Genomic DNA, 20,182 nt, shown 5'->3' with positions numbered 1-20,182 from the left:
GAATGTCAGGAAAGTCTGAGGCAGAGGTTTAAGTGGGGAAGTCGAGCTTTATGACCAGGAGACATCGTCTATATGTAAGGGATTAAATACAAAATGTATGCTATAAATAATAGATGTGTTTCTAAAAATCATTTAAGGGCTCAGCAGCCAGGAAGCACTAAAGTGCATGATACAAATTAGAAAAAGAAAATATCATATCCATGGCTTTTTACAGTAGCCAAAAATTTCAGGATGTTTACAAAGTCAGAACAGTGATTCAGGAATACTTCAATTATTGTTGTACATTATTAATACTGTTGCTGGGCAAGATCTGTGGTTCTCTGGTCAGCAAGTTCTGGCAATGAAGCCACTGCCGCCGGTGCAAAGAATTCTGGGATGTCTGACAGTGAAATGGATGGAAGGACTCACATTCCATCTCTACTTAATGCCCTTTTGTCCAGAAATCGGGTCATGCAGATGAGCTACTTGGTACGTATACAGATCAATATTGGGAAAGGCATTTCTGAGGGTTGTGTGACAGAGGGACGTTAGATAGTGTCTCATAATAAACACTGGGCTGAGAAAACCCAGAAGCCAAGAGACAGGAAGTCAGCTTGGCTCAAGCCAAACATATTCATTTTCTTTTCCATCCATCTTGAAATGGAACCTCATATGAGGACAAGAATAATAACCAAGAGGAACACTGTGACCATTTGTTCTGTTCTGAGTGTTGGAATTTATTAGTCTGTAGACAAAGTTGGTTTTTTTTTATTTATGCATTTCAATATTTGAAGTCTCTGATCTCTACATTACAGTAAATGACACAAAATAAGAGGTATATCTATGGAGAGGAAGAAGTGTAAGAATTCATATTTTGAAATGTTATTAAAGAGGAGAAAAAGATGACATTGTTTAGCGTAAAGAAGCTTTGTGTCATGACCACTGATATGTAAGACCCCAAGTCAGCATGAGTGCTCCTATGATACCATAGGCAGAAATTTCAGGAATATAATTCTCTTAATTCTAGTTTATGTGAATACTAAGGTGTCTTTTTGTTTTGGGTTTGGTTGGTTGGTTTTGGGTTTTACTTTGAACAACAGAAAACTGGGTAATGTCGTTTATCTCCATTTGTCATTGGTATGAAGGAGTCCTTTTATACTTCTGCTATTCCCACTGGGGAGAAAAAAATGTTATCATTAAATATGTTACTATTATTTTATAACATAATTGTGAGATGACTGTTGTAGTTGGACTCTCTTTCCAACCTTAGAGTTTGTATTTATAAATTTTGCTATAGGGAAGATGGGTAGAGAACACTCATTAGGACCAACCACAACACTGAACAATAAAATGGTAATAAAGTGTGCTTATAGATATGGCCTATACCCTTCCAACTTCATAAACTACCTAATTTTGAAACTCCATTATGTTAAAAAGCTGCTTTTTATTTCCAATGTCGCTATTTATGGAATTTCTGAAAGTTTGAGAGTGCATCATCTGAGTTATGTAATAGCTCTCTTATTCTTAAAAATACATTAAATACTAAATTATATGTGTGATAGTTGATGTTTTAAGAGTAGTGTAATTCTAAATGAAGTTACTGTTCTTGAGAATAATGTGCTAAGAGACTTCAAAGAACAATTGCTTGTTTATCTCACAGGCGTAGAGAATTTTTGCTGAAACTATGAAATAAAACAGAAAGGACCAAAGGCATATTTTGGCCGCAAGAGGCTAAGCAGATTGAGTCGATGCATAGGTATGAGATGGTGGTCTGCTGTACATGAGAGATTGTTGTCAGGAGTGATGCATTGTGGCTGATGAAAGGGTTAAATGAAGAGTTATAGCTTTAAGACTTATTAAGTAGGAATTAAGTTTTTTAATGAAAAGAAACTAAATGATATTTAAAATTGTTCTTTCACAAGAAAAGTAAAGAACAAGGCTATGGAAAGCTAAGCAGTGATGAAGACCTCGAAATAATTGTTGATCAGAAGCAGGTAAGTGAGCCCTCCATCTGTTTCCTGTTGCCTGTAGACTTTGACCTGGTAGCCCTCTGGGATCAGAGGTTGTTCTTGACAGCTGTTTTAGCCTGTCTAACTAGAAGTGTATTGATATAGATTTGGGTAGCATCAAAGTTTCCCTCACCTCTGCCCCACTGAATTGTGCATGATACCAACATGTGTGTACTATATGTGAGACTAAGTAAGAACATGTGTGTACTATATGTGAGACTAAGTAAGAAAGCACAGAGCAAGGGAGGAGGGGAGAACACTGAGAACTCAATACAATGAGTCAAAATAGCATAATCTGATGGAGGAAAAAAAAGATTTAAGTAGATCTTGAAAGCATATTTATTATCTTAAAAGTGAGCGGCACTGCTATTGGTGTGTATTCTGAAAGTGTGATGGGGGAACAGATAAAGGGTGTGAGATTTTGAGAAATTTAAAGTGAAATTTTGAGAAATGTAAACTTAGATCTTGCCCAGTTTACTTTCTTGGCTTGTCTGCAGCAAGTGTCAAGATGATCTGAAATGAAAATAGATTGCTTCATCGTCAGTAACACTGCCCATCACTTGAGAAGCCTCTAGATTGGATGTTATATTGGCCCATAAGGTTCAATGAAAATGGCTTAACAGAGCATACACAATGATTTAGCAGGGAGTGGATGGTCTCCAGCCAGGACACTGACTTGGCATTACTCCTTAACATCTTTGTTAATTATCAAGGAGACAAGAGAACTGCCCCGGCATGTGGCATTGCCACTGAGGGCTGCATAAACTCACATGTCAACAGAGTGGAAGGTAAAATGTCTGAGCTGAGGAGGACATTAGAAAACAGCCAGTGACCTACAGATGGACTGATGAATTTGGACAAGTTCTTCACCATGTAGTTGGTTCTGCATCATGGCGATTACACTAAGGGAGTGTGCATGCATGTGTGCATGGGTTTGACAAAATAGGGAATGGCTACCAAAAGGTAGCCATGAGAAATCAATGACATAAGTCATGCTTATTAGAGTGTCTTCTGGAAGATCCCAGCTGAGCAAAGCATCTACATGGAAGTTCGTGGTATATGGGAAGGCACAGCAAGGCTTGCCACACTGCCCAAGGCTCCTGTCCCGTTGACCTTGTGCTGCTGCACCTGTGACCTGTGGACAGCAGGGTAGGGGGTGTGAGGGTCTGGCCTGCATTCTGCTACTCACTGCCCGATTGCCAATTTAAATAATAATAACTTATTATTATTTAAACTGCCAATTTGCAGTACTTTTTTAAAATTATGCCAGATTAATTTCTTGAGACATGCACTTTAGATCTCTCATAGACTGTGATTCCAATTAAAGAGTAGGCCTACTTGACAGATAAACTAGTAAAGGGTGAGTGAGTATACCATGAGAAACACACACACACATACACATGCATGCACACATGCACACATATACACATGTTCATGTGCACACATACATTCACACTCATGCACACACACACCTCTATCAAAACAAAGTTAGTTTTTCTTATTTTTATCATATAGAAATAAGTTCTTACTTTTTACTTCTTTATTATCTTTCTTTTAGTTCCTTCTTTGTGTTTTAACTAAGTGTTGTCATTCAGAAAACTACAGAATTACTTATTTTTATGTTTGATGAAGAGCCCAAGGAATTTTTCCTTCCTTTACCTATACTGACTTTCCACAATTGATATGTTGTGAGCACATACTTCCAGTGCTGCCACAAGCTGGTGACATTCAGAGAGACCCAGCACGGCTCAGGCATCCGTGTTAAACCTTGTTGCCAAATGTGACAGATTAAAATATGTCACTTTGGGAGCTGGCTGCTGGCCATGAAGAGTCCCCCTTGTTTGGGAGGTTTTGGCAGTTTGAATTTTGAGCAAGTCCCAGGCTGAGGCAATTTCATGTTTCCACCCCCAACTAAAATATCAAGAAAAACACTAATTCTTTATAAAACTCCAAGACAGTTATTCTGAAGATTAAGAGATCAACAACTAAGCATGTATATGAGTGTATGCATGTGTCAAATCCACTTTCTCCAAAAAAACCAATGCTTTTAATTCCATATACATAATGAAATTATGAATATATGTAATAAAATTTAAACTATGTCCCTGTATGCTAATCTTTATGTTCAATCTGTAACTTTAAAAAGTACAAAGGAAGTTTGTCAATCTTCACATAAGTCCGAGTAGCTTTTCTAGTGACTAATGCCAAAAGAAAACTGAAGGAAGATAAATAAAATAATTGAAGTTCCGTAATGGGCAGAGGCTGACAACTCATTAAACCTGCCGCTTGGCTGCTGTCACTCCATGAGTGCTGTGGCAGCTGCATGCCAGTTCAGTCAGGTGATTCACACGCCTTGTGTTTCCACAGAGAGCCCACAGTCTTGCTTATATAAGCACAGTGCTAGCAGAAGCAGTGTGCAGGATGCTGGCTCACCATCCCTGGATGCTGCTCAAGGGAAGATGACGATGTGTCGTTTTGATGTGGAAAACAGAGTAAATTTTATAAATGTGAAAGGTTTTTCTTTTTGAAAGGCAATACTGTACTGCCCCCTTTGTGAAAGTTTCTTGGCAACTTTGATTCAGAATAAATATTGTAAAAATCACAGAGGATTCTTAAGCTAGGACCCTAAACTAACAGGCAATTATGTTTATATTTTTAATTATACATGTATACATTCACATAGTCTATTGAAATATGACTGTATTGCGTGGGGATCTGAGTCTATTTTTCACCTGACATCCCCAAGGGTTTTAAGCCTCAAACTGAAAAATAATGAAAACAAATGTATTGCAATAAAATCTTAATGACTTTAAATTCTAAACATTTTCCATAAGCACAATATATATGTACTTAGTGAATACTGTATAAAAATTAATACTAAAAGAGAAATCACACACACACACACATATATATATGTATATACATATATTAGTTGTAAATTATATATTATGTGTGTATGTATATCAGTTTTATCATCAAAATATTCTGCCTTCATTGGAGAAGACAAGAGACTTGATTGGAAATTAGTCTCAAGTAAACACAAATTATTTCCTGAAATTACTGGTATTTCAGAAGTGAGACTGGATAAAACAGATTGGAAAGCACCTTTTCTAAGGAATTTATTGCCTTAATTATTTGAGTAAATAGTGAATCTGCTCTGTTTTGAGTTGCTGTTAACTCAGGGTTTACTGTATTTGGGATGTATGTGTGTTTGCAGAGTTCGTGTCTAGGATGTTTTCAGATTCCAAATAGACTTGAAGAAAGTAACAAAGACAAACATCGAAGTACCAAATTTGTTCTATTATGAAGAATAGGAGCTACAGCTTTGAGGATTGCACAAAGGCATGGACATAATGCTTGGATCTAGTTGGTTCTGGAACTCAAAGACAGTTGACACTGTGTGTTTCTTGGGGCACTGGGTGAGTAAATGCAAAGTATCAGCCAGTTGCTGAGGAATAAATATGTCAGGTCAGTACAGCAGTGCTCCAATCTCAGAAGCCTCAGATGTGCCTGAGAAGCTTTCTAGATTACTGCTGCTGGTTTCAGACTATACTCTAAGACCCAGAATCAGGAAATATAGCAATTGTGATTCTGCAAGAGGAAAAGTCTATGACACTAGTACTAAACCTGATAGTCATTAACTGAAAATCTAAAAACCAGACCCATAGATACTTGATGCAATGGCATCTAAAAAGTAGATCACCATAGACATTCACAACAATGGCACCTCAAAGACCCAAGCCTGCAGTTGGGTTGGATTCCCTGTGGTGGCCCTTTTTGGTCTTGAGCCACAAGAACTCAGGGTTCTTGTTTGTAAACTGGTGTCTTGTTCCCATCTAAGGTTTATTTGAGGCAAAATCTGTTAAAGGCTCAATAAGACAGACTGTGTGTTGTTTGTATGAGCTAGTCAGCCCCATGTACTCTCAGCCCCTCTAATTTAGCAAGCCAGAACCTTGAGGCCTAGAGTAATAAATGGACTTTCCCAGAGTCACTGGTTTTGTATCAAGAACATTGAAAGCCAGAGCTTCCTGAAGTCGTGGTCCAAATTCAATACCCTCTTTATAAGTCATTACTGGTTAACCTATAAATTGGTTAAGAAATGATTTTCCCTTCCTGGTCTATGTACAGAAAATTACCACCTGGAAACTGTTAGAGTTGACTATGGTCTGTTGCTAAGCCCTCACGGAGATATGTTTCCCACAAACACTTAGCTGCCTAGCTCCCTCTGGGCCTCTAGGGCATTTCAGAAAAGAAAGGTTCTTCCAAATAAACAAAATGAATGACGTGGCCAGAATGGAAACTGCAAGGTGGCTATTGAAACACTTGCTTTTTCTCCTGAACCTTCAAAGGAGAACTCTTAGCACATGAGAAACAAAGTAACTCACATTTTACCTAGTCTGAAACCTTCCGAATCTCTTTAAAACCTGTGAGAGAATCCTGAGCAGGAAACAAGGCTTATCAGAACTATTTTTCTAAAGAAAAAAAGAAGAAAAAAATTAGAATTGCCTCTTGTATCTCCAATAGCCACAAGCCTTTCAGTAGGAGTGCAACCCTGTCCTGTCCAAGTGGCTCTGTGAAAATAGATTGTGTCAGGGAGATCAAGGCCGGCATCAAATAAAAATGAAAGAGCAAGGCCCAGCTTCCTTGTGGTGCTAACAGATAGCTTGTCCCACCACCAGCTGACTCAAGCCCTGGACTCATAAATAGTAAAATGACCAGGGAATGTGTGTCGCTGTCTTTTGTACTCAGTGCCATCTGGACAGTACTTTCTTGGCCATATCAGTATGGTGGCTTAATTTATATATAATTCATACCCCATTTGCTTCTGAGGTTTCCAAAGTACCAAAGCCTGTCTCTTGGGACCACAAGCTACAGTTTCTCTGGTGCCTTCTTGGAATTCTGTACGTGGTCATGAAGAAGAGAGGACCCTCCTCCTCCTCCACCTGCTCAGCCTAGAGATCCTGAAGCAGGGGACTCAGTGACACTTGGAGAACTCAGAACTGCAGCTGTGATGCCCTGATGAAGCTCGCAGTAGGCACAAGCTCATTAGCAATTTCCTCACAAAAGATTGATCATTGAGAAGTGGCTTCCTAAAAAGAAGGCAGATTATTTGCCATGTGTATGCATCGGCAGAAACAAAGAGTCATTTCTATAGACCAATCAATTCCGTCTTTTCTGCAAAGTTATTTATCATCAACAAATATTGTAAAGGAGGGGCCACATTTCCCCCTTTTATTTTTAACATTAGGTTAAACATAAAATTTCTGGAATGAAGACTGGATGACCCTGTATTTATTGTCTTCCCAAAAAGTATCACATGTATCAGGGACTCAAAAGTTAACCCTAGATTTGATAGTGCAAGGGAAAGAGCCACAAACTCACATCATAAACCGTTTCTTAGTGTCTCAAATTTCAACTCCATCTACTGATTCTGTTCAGAGCACCTGACTCTATGACAAACTTGGGGAAAAAGCTCAAAACCTTCATTTTAGAGTGTACTGCAATGTGAGGTATTAGGCCATGGAAAACCTAGCAGGTCATTCCTCCTAACGCATCTCCAAGACAGGCTAGAGTACTGAGCCTGACTCGCTCGCCCAGCTTTCTGCTTCGGCTTTGCTCTCCTGACAGAGTAGTTTGGAGTAAGCTGTTAGGTTCTCTGCGTCTTCAGGTTCTCATCTGTGCAGTACAATCATGCCATCTGCATTGGCGTCTGTTCTGAAGCTCACAGGGGGACACTTCCTTGGAAAGCCATGTGTCCTCTGGTCGGAGCCAGGCTTAGAATCTGGGGCCCCTGATGTCGGGTCTGATGCGTTCCATAAAGCTCAGCTTCCTAGAGGGATTGTTGTTAGTTAATGGGTATTATGTCATGGTTTTGTCACTTTCTTTCCACCAGTGTTTTCCCGAGTCTTCTTCACACCTTCTGTGGACAGGTATTCCAGGTCAGTGCCTGTCATGAGCCAGGCGGTCTGCCACGCCATGTGCATACCGTGACTATAGCATAGACATGTCAGCCACTCTCGCAGAGCGTGAGGATGGTTCTAGTCTGAATTCTGACTGAGAACAGGGAATAGCCACATGTGGAACCAGCATTATTTTAGGAAGATCGACCAGCTTCTCTGGGTCAGAGGCTGCTCTGCTGTATATGAGGAAAATGCCTATTTTATGATATTTTCGAGAGGATTGTACAAGTCCCTTATTCCAGAGGCTTAGCCACAGGCATGGCGGGTGATGCAATCTTCATTCACAAGTTCCAGACACTGAGCCAAGTGGTGGGAGGAGTTAATAACAACATTAGCAGGAGGATTCCTTTGATTTGGGAGGGGTAGGCTAAACTATAATGATTCCAAACAATGTCATTTTCACCGGGGCCAGAGACGTGGATGCCTAGCAAGCCATGGCACAGGGAGTGGGAAAGCAGCGGGCAGTGGCCACTTGTCACAAGCTTGCCTCTCTAGAGAAGGGCAGAGCATACACACCGTCTCCAGGGATTGCTGTGCTGGAAATGAGTCTATAGCCACCACACAGCAACTGGTCAAGAAACAATTATACTGTTGCTGTTAAAATGTCTATAATCAACTTTAAGATCTTAAATGATATTAATCAAAAAAAGGAAAAGAAAGCTGTTGCTGTGCATAGCCCTAGGGGACCCAGTTTGTGACTTCCTGTGTTCAGGAGACTCTGAGATCAAAGGCAGGCAATATGTAAACATAGGACTGGGCCTCACTTTACTCATGCCCTGATTGACACTTCCCTGATACCTATCCAAATTATCTGCCCATCTGATTAACAGGAGGATATGAAAGTATAGTTTACAGGTCATCTCAAGTCCTCCTGTGAACTCTAGTTTCTGAGGAGGGAGCCTTGCCACAAAACTTCCCTCTTGCTGAAGTGAGCAGTTATGTATTTTCACTAGCAGAAGCTGTTGCTCATGACAGAATAGAGACAATCCCATCAGGACTGTCTTTTACTTTCCTGTCTTAGCCTAACTCTGACTTCAGTGAGCAGCAAGGCCCAGCACTGGTCAGCACTCTTCTCCCAGTTCCTCTTCCCCAATGTCCAGATGATGATGCAGCCCCCAAGACAGTTCCAGTCAACAAGACAGAGAGAGCCTGTGTTTCTGCCCCTGATTTAACATCACATATTAATACATAGCTACAAACTTGCTACTTGCAGTTAAAAATAAGGACAGGGAAATGGATTTTCATGGTGGCACTGTCTAGATGTTAAATTATTTTCTAGTAACCCATGGTTTTCCTTCCTTCTTCTTTTTAATGTAATGAGGCAAAGTGGTATATAGCGAAGACATGCATAATTGAAGCAGTGTGAGCTGACACAATGAATGCAAAAATTATGTGATCTATGAAAGTAGCAGGCAGAGGCAGCAGCACTTAAAGACCGCCCGGGCCACTTAGAGAACACCTTGAGGAGCACCCCACTGAGCTACCATATGAGAAGCATGGGGGCAGGCGTCACTTCTAGTTTTCTTTAGTAGGTTTATTGGATCTGTGTGAGAACTCTGGATATCCTGGTTAGAATATCAGGACATAATCTAATCTGCGTTTGACACATGATGTTCTATGGAACCCATTTTCACCTACTCCTAATGTTGGGAGGTGGGAGTCTATTTACATGGGACACTCATGTCAGAGAGGTCAGGTGGGAAGAGAAGCTTTGCATAAAGAATGTCCAGGAAGTTCTGTTAGGTTGATTTAATTCCACCAAAATAGGTGAGTCCTGCAGCAAGGAAGTAGTTGGATAGGGCTCACCAAGTTATATCTCATCACAGGAAATAAGCAGAACTCTAGTTTGCAGCTCCCAGTTAGGTTGTATCTACCCCTGTGACTGCCTTACTAAATTACAATGCTGTTCTTGAGTGTGTGTGTGTGTGTGTGTGTGTGTGTGTGTGTGTGTGCATTTGTGCATTTGTGTGAAGGTCAAAGGGCAACTGACAGTACTTTGTCCTCTCCTTCCTTCTTGTCCAGCAAATTCAAGCCCAGTTATCAGTCCTGGAAGTAACTGCTTTTATCTGCTGACCTATCTCTCTGGACCAACAATGCTTCTCAGCCTTCCTTCCAGTGTTTTATGTGTAAGCTAAACATTGGTCAAGCCAGGATATTCCTTTAGGAGAATGGACACAGCTATAGGCCTCTGTGAGAGACATCCATGACTTTCTGTCATAGCTTACCACCTTTCAAAGGAGAATCTCACCAACCTTGGAAAATTTCCCAGAGTGCATTGAGGACTGGATATTAAAGATTTACAAAGTGGACTTTGAAATTTCGATTGTGTCAATGCAGACAGCTTTCCTTCCCCTCAGCTCATGGGGCCTCTGTCCCTGGCTCAATCTGTCTTCATCCCCAGGTGGCTGTGGGGAATGCAAGCCAAGCCCAGACTTGGGTCCCTCACTTCCCAGCCGTCCAACCTGAACTCAGCTGCAGATCCAATCTAGTGCACCCACTGGTGACCTCATCCATCACTGATGTGTCTATGGTCTTTGAAAAATAGTAATGGCTGCAAATATCTGTACTAATATTACTTTAAAATTCATAACATAATAAAATGGCAAAACACTAGATAGACTATACTAATTTTTCTTTGACAGTTTATCTGTACTTTTGAAATTTTTACACATGTATATAATGAAATATGATCATTTACTTCCTCCAAATTCCACTGTGTCTCCCCCAACATGTTCATGATTTTTCTTAAATAACCTGCTAAATCCAGTTAGTTCTGCCTATATGTACATTGGTGTAGGTTCATCTACTGGATCATGGGAAGCCCACCAGAGGCAACAACCTCAGAAAGAGAATGAGTTTCCCTCCTCTAGGAAGTGTCCACTGCCAACAAATAATGTCTTAGTAAGGGGCAGGATGTGGGATCATCTACCCTTTCTCTACCAGGACTTTGGCTGGCTTGATCTTGTATAAATCTTGTGCAGGTAGCACCAGCTGCTGTGAATTCTCACCTGCAATAACCACATCCTGTCTATAGGACGGAATCTCACAGTACCCCTCCTTATTCTCCAGAGTTTACATTCTTGCCCTCGGGAGATTTGGAAGCCATTCTTTTCTCCCTTCTTCATCGTCATTGGACCAGGATTTCTGTGCTCTCTCCTGTCCTGACCATATCCTGTCGGCTTTGGTTTCTCATGAATCTGACTTAACAGTCACATCCCTTCCTGTCTTCTTAGCACTGGCCTCTGGCTCTGGATGCTGGGATATGTCTCTTACTCTGACACTGTGTAGACCAACTTTGACAGAAATGCAGTTCTTGCAAACCTGCTTTTTAGAATGCTCCATTGCTTCCATCTCTTCTCTCAAAACAACTCCACGGTTCTGTCATCTCTGTTTTCAGTCATTCATTTGGCACATGGCCTACCGCTAACCGTGCTTGTACTTCTGTGAGGTCTTATGATTAGGACATGCACACTCAACACATTCAATACAATTGTTATGTACTCCTTATCAAAGTATTCTTTTGACCAAATGACCTCATTCTTGAACTACATGAATAACTGACTTATTAAAGGAGTGGTGGGAGAGGGTGCCATCTCAGCTTTGTGCTGGCTGATCTCAATGGAAGAAAACATTCATTCAGTTTTGTCCAACAAAATTATCTCATTTGTATAATTAGAGAGCCATTAATGAATTTTTGCTGAACAACAACACTAGTCACAGAAGCCTTTATTATTTCAGCCAAGGGTGTGCTTTGCCACTTCCCAGCACCTGAGCCAATGGGTCACAGTGCACCACTAATGGATTCCTTTTGTCCAATGTGCAATTAACTTAGTATGAAAGAAATTGAGCCCTGTACAGAGTGAGGTAAATGGAAACTTTTAAGTACGGATTTCACGCCTTAGAAATTTTGCAGAATAACAACTTCTGTTTCTCATTCAAAAAAAGTTTTAATCACCTGTCTGAAGGAGTTTGATTTAACAACCTTGGTGTCAGGACATTTTTGAACAACAAAAACGTTTCCTTGTGGGCACCAACATGACTTGACTTACAGACTGATGTTTCCACCATCCCAAGAAGAACACAAACTACAGCCAGTGTAGTTAACAGTGCCTATCAGCAAGCCTAACCACCTGAGCTTGATTCTCTGACTCCAGTAATAGAAGGAGAGACATAACTCCTGCATGATGTCCTCTGACCCACACACATATGCCATGGCATGCCTGTACTTGCACATGTGCACACATACATCCACACAGACACATATATAGATACAAATATGCACGCATATGCACAACACACACACACACACACACACACACGATTTTTAAATTAAAAAGAAATACTAACTTCTTATCAGGTCCTGCCATCCAGATCCTGATCCCCCATGATGTCCCTGTCTGGTGCCACCTCAGTACCACACCCCATTTGCTGAACAAGTTGAAGCACCAAAGGGAAACACTCTCCCCACTGCCATGCCTCTCTGTCTCACTTGTCCTTATTCCTGGGTGTATTATTTTGATGCAACTGAAACATTTGTTGTGAAAAGGCCATCTAGAGACCCCTGTTCCTTCCACTGGGTGTATACTGGGTGCTTAAACAGAAAAATGACCTAACCACTGTCTCCCAAAGCCAACAGAGATATGTATCCCCTGCTTGTGTATTGTTGCCTGTCATGAGGGTGTTTTAAATATTATGTAATCTCTCCACCCATTCCAGGATACTCCTACCTTTCCCACTGTAAAGTGCACAAAAAGGTAGGGATTGGGAGGGAATTTCCCTCCCAACCCTCAGGGCTAAGCTAAATGCACAGCCTGCACAGCAGTACATGACAGCCCTGCACTGAGATTCAGAGTTAGGAAATGTGCTTCCATCATGTGGCCCTGACTTATCAAGGAGACCAGTTACAAACCTGATTGTATTAAATAATTTATAGTGGTATAATTTAAGAAAGACTTCCTGTTTGTAAAGAAGTTTAAATTAAATGAGACAGGAAATTTAAACTGTTGTATTCTTGTTATTGAGGAAGGGAAATGAATTCATAGTCATAGCATGCACGCTCAAAAGCTAACATGCTTAAAAGAGTACCTGTCCAGTCCATGCATCAGTGGCTATTACTGCAGCTCTGAGAGAACAGACAGTACTGGGAGGGCTTGTGTAGCCACTACCTGCCGCTCAGTAAATTAAATCACTGCCCTGCTCTAGAATCACCTCTCTACCCACCACATCTGAAAATTTCCAGAGCTGGCATTACCCATCACCTCAGCATTTGCCGAACCAAATAGATGACAATGGCTGTGCTCTGAAAATGTCATTCCATTCATTCAGTGTCCTCCCGGAGCTGACCTTTCTTCTCAGGCTGAGGTCCCTCCTGACCTGTTCAGTCAAGCTGTTCACAAGCTCTTAGCCCATCTCCAGAATCTTCCTTCTAGCCCCTGCGCCTGCTCTTGTGACCCTCTGCAGAGTAGACCTTCTCTAGCTGAGCTGTATCCATCAGCTCAAGAGGGCAGGTGGTGGCTCCTGGATTCCCTCCTCCCACTGTGCTTAGCGTTTCAGACAGGAGAAATGGTACCAGGCTGGGAAGACTGTCCCACACAAAAACATGGGCCTGAATTCAATACCCAGAACTAATGGAGGAAGAGACAGGAGGATCTCTAGGGCTCACTGATCAGCCAGCATAGCCTGCTTCCTACTTGGCAAATTCTAGGCCAGTGAGACACACACAGATGCACACACACACACAACCACAAGATAAAGCATTGCCATGGTCATGAGGATGCATTGATCTCTCATTCTTGCAGACTCGTGAATATTTTGTGTTATTGCACTCAGCAAACATTCCATTCTTTGTCTTCTCATTTTCTACTTTGTGTGTACGGATGCATTTTAACGGCCACCTTCGAATCAAAGATCTTAGGCACTTCAACCATGCTTTCCCTTAGCTTATGCAGTGATCATGCAAATAATCTCCCCTTTCTTTTAGGATATAACTCATTAAATTGAAGAAAGTAGCAAAAAGAATTACAGCAGAGTTGTTCATGCCATGGGTAGACACATGCAGGTCTTTCGTGAACTCTATAGGTTGTTTGTAGGATCTGCACTGGGTAATCTCCACCATCCTGTTAGAAATTGTCACACATGTCACATCACTCCCTAAGACTTCAGGTTTAGCCCAAATTATGTGTGGCAGTTACCAGCATTCTACTTCCTAAGGATGACTCAAGCAAAATTTGAATAATGTGAGTTTGCATGAATTTTGTAGAAATGTATTAATTTTATTAAGAAAGTAAATGAATCAAGTCTTGTTAGAGCCATAAATCCCTCAAGATATAGTTTACTCTGGTAATCATACTCATTGAGGAGACAGATGTATAGATTTGCTAAGGTAGTCTCAGGTCAAAAATAAATATACAGAGACTTTCAAATCCTGATACTAGAGTCTGAGCAGCTTAGGTAAAGTGGGTAAAATTCAGACTTGGAGAATTGGACCCTATGGCTGAAAGGTAGAAACAAAGAAATAGTGAGAATATATGTAAAACATATGTGTAGCTCTATCAGCATTTTAAATTAAAGACCTTTTCTTGTAACTCAAGCTCATAGAGTAATACAGAACACTGAAATATATTAGAATCCACAAATAAGGCATTAGATGCAAGTGACCCATCTGCCAATGGCTTCTCCCTTGACCTTTGATCTCTAAGCCATGACCTCCCAATAAGCAAAGAGATAATGTTTTTCCTTCTTCTATTCCACAAACATTCCAGAAGAATTTGTTAATGAAAAGGAAAAAACCCCAATCATTTGAACCACTCCAGGAAATTACTTCATGTGAATCAACCAGACAGCATACTCTATCAAAAGTGACCCTAGTAGCACCAACAATGCGGGCAGGAGGGCTTTTTTTTTTCTTTTTTATTAGAATTTCTTTTTGAGAGACTGATCTACTCGTGGATTTTGATTGTCTCAAGAAGTTTGCATTATAAAGGCTACTTCTGAAGACATGGGGAACAGTGGTCCCCATTCCTCTAATTTGCTTTGGCACAGATTTTTGTTCATGGAAAGGCCAAGTTTCTGCTGAGGCTTCTGGTAGTTATTTGGTGACAGAAAGATTTGTATCCAAGTAAAAACAACATATAGTATATATCCCCGTTCAAGCCTATACAGACACCTTTCTGATTAAGTTTATTAATGGAGCAACATTTAACTCAAGTACACACACACACACACACAAAGGAGGCCTAATTCATAATGAGTCATTAGCAGAAAAGTCACATGACGTTTCTGAAAACATGAATCCAATTAGCTTCAACAAGATGTCACAGGAGAGGAGCTTGCTTACAAAGAAAGTGACACTTAGAATCATTCTGTGGGATTTTCGGAGAACCCGAGCTCCACCCATGAAGCAATCTTATCAGGCCACATTCTATCAAAGATTTTCAACCATGGGTGGTTCTTATAATCCTTCCTTATTTTGAAATCTGCTTCTGCTCAGGACTGGAGAAATGTCTCAGTGTTTCTCTCAGAAATGTCTCCAGAGTTCAGTTCTTAGTACCCACATTGGACAGCTCACAACTACTTATAATTCCAGCTCCAGAGATTCTTATACCCTCTTTTGTGATTCTGTGTGTCCTTGCATTCACGTGTACACACAGACAAACACAAAAAAATTAAAAATAAAATATTTTTAAAATTTGCCACTGAGATAGTACAAAGTAGGTTTGAACTATCTTCTAGCCAATCATAAGAAATCCAATGACTAAATTTTTCTCTTTGTCTTTCCTCTTCCTCCTTCTTTTTCTTTTCTTTATTTTTTTTATATAAGTTTAGAAATTCATGGGAGGCTAGGTGCTAGGAAAGGAGTCAAGGAAAGAGGTGCAGGGCATTTAGGTGGGAAGATTCTGTACAGGTCACTTCTAAGCACTGTTGGTAGTATTATGAAGTTAAATGAGACAAACCTTAAGCTCCACCTACACCTCATGTCCAGTGGAGTTACTTTCTGATGGGAGTAGGGAGGAGAGGAAAGCCATGGGCATTGTTCTGGTTAAACTCCTATGTGTCTGATCACAAGGGATATGCCACTGTTATTGTCATTATGATGATTTTTCAAAAGGGAGTAAACATTCTCAGAAGGGTTGAGCATCTATAGAAGAGTCACACAAGAACATGAGGACTCTGGTACAGCTCAGTGCTTACCTAGATGCATGAAGCTCTGGGTTCCATCTCCTGCACCACAAAAATGATGTGTTCTAATTTCACTTCCGTCCCTGATAAAAAGCAACATCAGGGAGGAAAGGTTTATTTGGTTCATAGTTCCAAGTTGTAGTCTGTCATTTTTGAGAAGTCAGAACATGACTTGAAACAGTCACACCACATCCACAATTGAAAGCAGACAAAAATGAATGTATCCATACTGGCCTGCCTGCCTGCTTGCTAACTTTCTTTACTATTACATAGTCTCCACCCTAGCCTAGGGAATGATGTCACCCACAGCAGGGTAGATGTTTCTACATCAGCCAACAATGGAGACAATTTCACATAGACAGGCTCACAGACCACCCTGATCTAGATAACTGCTCCTTATTCCAAGTGATTCTAGGGTGATTCTAAGCAATTCTAGAGCATGTCAAGTCCATAGCTAAAACCAGCTAGCAAGAGATGTGGTGGAAAACACCTATAATCCCAGAATTCTGGGACTGAGGCAGAATGGGGAGTTTATGGTCATCTTTGGCTACATACCAAGTTTGAGGATAGCTTGGGCTACATAAGACCCTGTCCTGCCCTCTCCCAAGGGAATATGGAACATGCCTGCCCCCAAAGCCCAGCCTCCTTATTTGCCAATGCCTCCCTGTAAACCATCAAGGAACTGAACAGCATTGCATCTTGCTTCATTTGAAGACCTCTAGTAGTTACTTCACACTTACTGACATCCACAGGGATTTTAAAAAGCTTTCTTGAAGTTAAAAATGAAAGTCAATGAAAGCAAGGGAAGAGGTCTGACTTGGCAAAGCCAAGTCCTGTGTCACACCTCCTGCTCTTTTCCTGTCCCTTCCAAACCCCATGGCTCCTTGGAAGAAGCTGAGTTCTGAATTATGGAATACAGCAGGTGCAGGGTTCCCTTGACACACAAGATACAAATAAAAATGAAGAATGTGTTGTCTTCTCTCCTCGTCTGTACACAGATATATCTATATTTTACTCATAATTGGCCTAAAGATAAATTGGACTAGAAAATAAAGTAGCTTCTTCTCCCAGTCTTATTTCTCATTTTAAAGGGCCTGCAGCTCTTTTATTCGTGGCTGGGGTTCGTTTCCACCAGCAGTTAATTCCGGGCTTGTCCTCCTATGCCTTAAATAGATAAATACCCACTCTTCTGAGAGTTAACAGGGTCTCCCTCTGGAGACCTGAAGACATCTGTCTTCCCAGCAATGCTGAGATTGATAAACTCAACAGAGAGGAGAGAAGTAAGAGTTGATACCATGTATGACTTTCCCAAAGTAACATATTAGAGATAAAGCAGTGTGGCTAAGCACAAGATCTGTCGCTCTGGGGTGTTCTGGACACCTGGATGACATTGACCCTCCTGAGTTAGCTACCAAGTGTTTCATTCTTTCTGTGTTCCCATTGGCTGGCCCTGGGTTTCTATCAACCTTCTATCCCTATGTTGCCTGTATAGTGGCTTCCAGAGCTCCTGCTCTATCTGTCAGAGACTGTTTGCATGTTCCCTTTGTGTGGAGAGCTTTCCTCACACCATTCTGTCATTTTCATCCTGAACTGCATGACACCCTTTCCCCTAGAACTTAGCAGTGCCTTCTTTGCTCATGGTTTCTGAGAGACATTATTCCCAGAATAACCAAGAAAGCTAGGAAGCCCTAAGAGCAATACAGCTGTCCTGCTTCCGAAACAAAACAAAATGGGATCTTTTGATGTGAGATTGATCACGAATTTTCTTTGAGCAGTATAAACCTCTCTGGTTACATCTGCATATGAATAGATGGAAAGGCTGTGGCAGTGGAATCTTAAATAAAAGAGGCTCTGCACAGGAATTGAAGCCATTTTGTTTCCTCTGGATTTGTCTGATACATCAGCGTAGAACATATGGTGCAAACTCCATTCCTGCCTTTAGCACATATATGCTCATATGTGTAATAAATGCAACAGAGGGGCTTCAGTTGGCTTCATTTTCATCTTAGTCTCATTTGAATCTACTGTTAGCCCCTGCAAGCTGGTTGGGGAGCTCAACAGAAATCAGGAGTGCATACAAGTCCTTCTGAACGCTCTCCCTGTCTGTATCTCTGAAAAAGCCCTGGTACCTGTTTCCCACAATATCTGCAGACCCCATGTTCATCAGCATGAATTGTAGAGAGTCAGAAGGAAGGCAGGGAGGGCAGGCACCCTATTGCCTTGGAAGCTCATGGAGCCCTCTTGTCCTTTTTCCACTGCCCAGAATCTAGTCAAATGGGAAATGCTGGATAATGGAGGAGGTTGTTCTTGAGAAATAGAGCCGGCAGTTCTGCCACCTTCAAAGCATGTTACTAAGGAAAAACAGTCTTGTCAAAACTGAGCAAACCTCAGCAAGCTTAGCCCTGGCTGTCAATCTTAAACTACTGTTAATTTCTCTAATGAAACCCTTTGTTTTGTATAATTTATATGCACTAACACAGAGGTCTGAAATATGTCACTGGCTTCTGAGTCGATGACAAAGGAAAATAAATATCAAACACCTGATTTTCAGGTTTTTCCTTAATAATCTGATCAAACAGAGCCTCAGATACAGACAGGAAAAAAAATCTCTTCAGGGAGTGTCCAAAGTGTGTTCTGTTTCGGCATTTAGCTGAGATGAGGAAACATAGTCACTGTGCATTTTCTTAAGTAAGAAAAGGCCAGCAGGACTCATGCTCTGATGGATGTCCTCTGGCATTGGCGGGGCACAAATCCCTCACCCTTTCTGTGAGCCTTTTCTTGATTGTTCTGAGTAAGAGAACTAGCTAAACCTCAAACCTCCCCCACACCTTCCTCTCTGCCAGGAGTCCTTTAAGTGTGTTCCCTGCACAGCAGGTCCCCTGCCTCTGACCACTTGGTACTTACACAGCCTGCCTGGGCATCTTATCAAGCTCTTTCTTTTGTCTGTTGGGTAATTTCAGCTAGGCTGAAAGAGCGACAGCTCAACTCATTACCTGCTTCTGCATCTGCCCCGTGGTGCTTGCTGGGCTACTACATGCATCAGTCCTTCAACTGGATTTTATCAGATGTCCGGAAATGAAAAGGAAAAATTTATTTTCAATACAGCTGCACTAACTGTCCAGCACATTTAACTGAGATCCATTATCCACAGGGCAAAGTAAATGGGCTCAAAGGCAGCCTGATCATCAAGAAGTCAGGGCTTTGATACCGTGTCAATGGTACCATTTACAGCAGACACTGCAAAGTCTGGGGAGGTCATGGTAAAGAGAATGACTAGTGGTCGGTGAATTGTAAGGGTTTCCACCAAAATGAGGACAGTTTGAAGCCAGGTGTTGAGCCCAGTTGTACAGGCTGATCCAAACATCACCATCACGACTGAGCAGAAACTGCTTCTTCATTTGCTAGCCGACACTTAGGACTTCTCCAGCTCCTGGCAGAGTTGCTATCCTGCTCCTCCATGATGACAGGATGAACAAGAACATCCCCTGCTTGACAGAGGGCTTCGGATCCTTCCTGCCTTTCAGAGTTCCTGTCTTGCTCTACAGCATCGTCTTTGCTTGTGCTTAGTGACAAAGCTGATGACTCCAGCTCTGTGCACCAGCATGAGCTCAGGTGGTCTGACGCACAAGTCTACTGTATTGTGCTATGTGGAAGGGACACTTTGGGATGGAATTTCACACAGGGACCAAGTCCTTGCCTAGCATGCCACAAGCCCCCAGTTCAAAGCAGAGCTCTGCAACCTTGAAAGGGAGTATTTAATGGGTTATAACTTTAAAGGTAGTGATTGGTTTGTCTTTTGTTCAAAATTTTTACAAAGGAAATAATTTCTAGTGTAAAGTTTCTATGGAATACTACATTTTGCATAAGCCCATGCTGATAGTATACAGCAGCATGAAAAATGTGCTCACAACATGCTAAGCAAAACAACAAAGGCATGGGTGAACTTTTTGGAGAGAGCCAACTTTTTTTAAAACATGGAGGGAGGGAGGGAGGGAGGGAGGGAGGGAGGGAGAGAGAGAGAGAGAGAGAGAGAGAGAGAGAGAGAGAGAGAGAGAG

General features: G+C 41.4%; 1 protein-coding gene across 4 annotated transcripts in view; it reads left to right on the top strand.

The window, feature by feature from the left end:
• The first annotated feature begins 350 nt into the window (after window positions 1-350).
• Window positions 351-20,182, top strand: part of Pex5l (peroxisomal biogenesis factor 5 like) — a 150,117-nt gene continuing 130,285 nt past the window's right edge. For 3 of the 4 annotated variants that reach the window (XM_028763280.1, XM_028763272.1, XM_028763291.1), the window contains exons 1-2: window positions 351-468; window positions 1,902-1,973. In XM_028763280.1, the coding sequence (XP_028619113.1) occupies window positions 376-468; window positions 1,902-1,973 (165 nt within the window). In that variant the 5' untranslated portion in view covers window positions 351-375. The remainder of the gene's footprint in view (window positions 469-1,901; window positions 1,974-20,182) is intronic. The other variant, XM_028763285.1, reaches the window with a different exon arrangement.

Source organism: Grammomys surdaster, unplaced genomic scaffold (genome assembly GCF_004785775.1).
Source record: "Grammomys surdaster isolate TR1022 unplaced genomic scaffold, NIH_TR_1.0 62, whole genome shotgun sequence".
Taxonomy (NCBI): Eukaryota; Metazoa; Chordata; class Mammalia; order Rodentia; family Muridae; genus Grammomys; species Grammomys surdaster.
The sequence above is the reverse complement of the archived record's forward strand: the minus strand, read 5'-3'. Positions and strand labels throughout refer to the sequence as shown.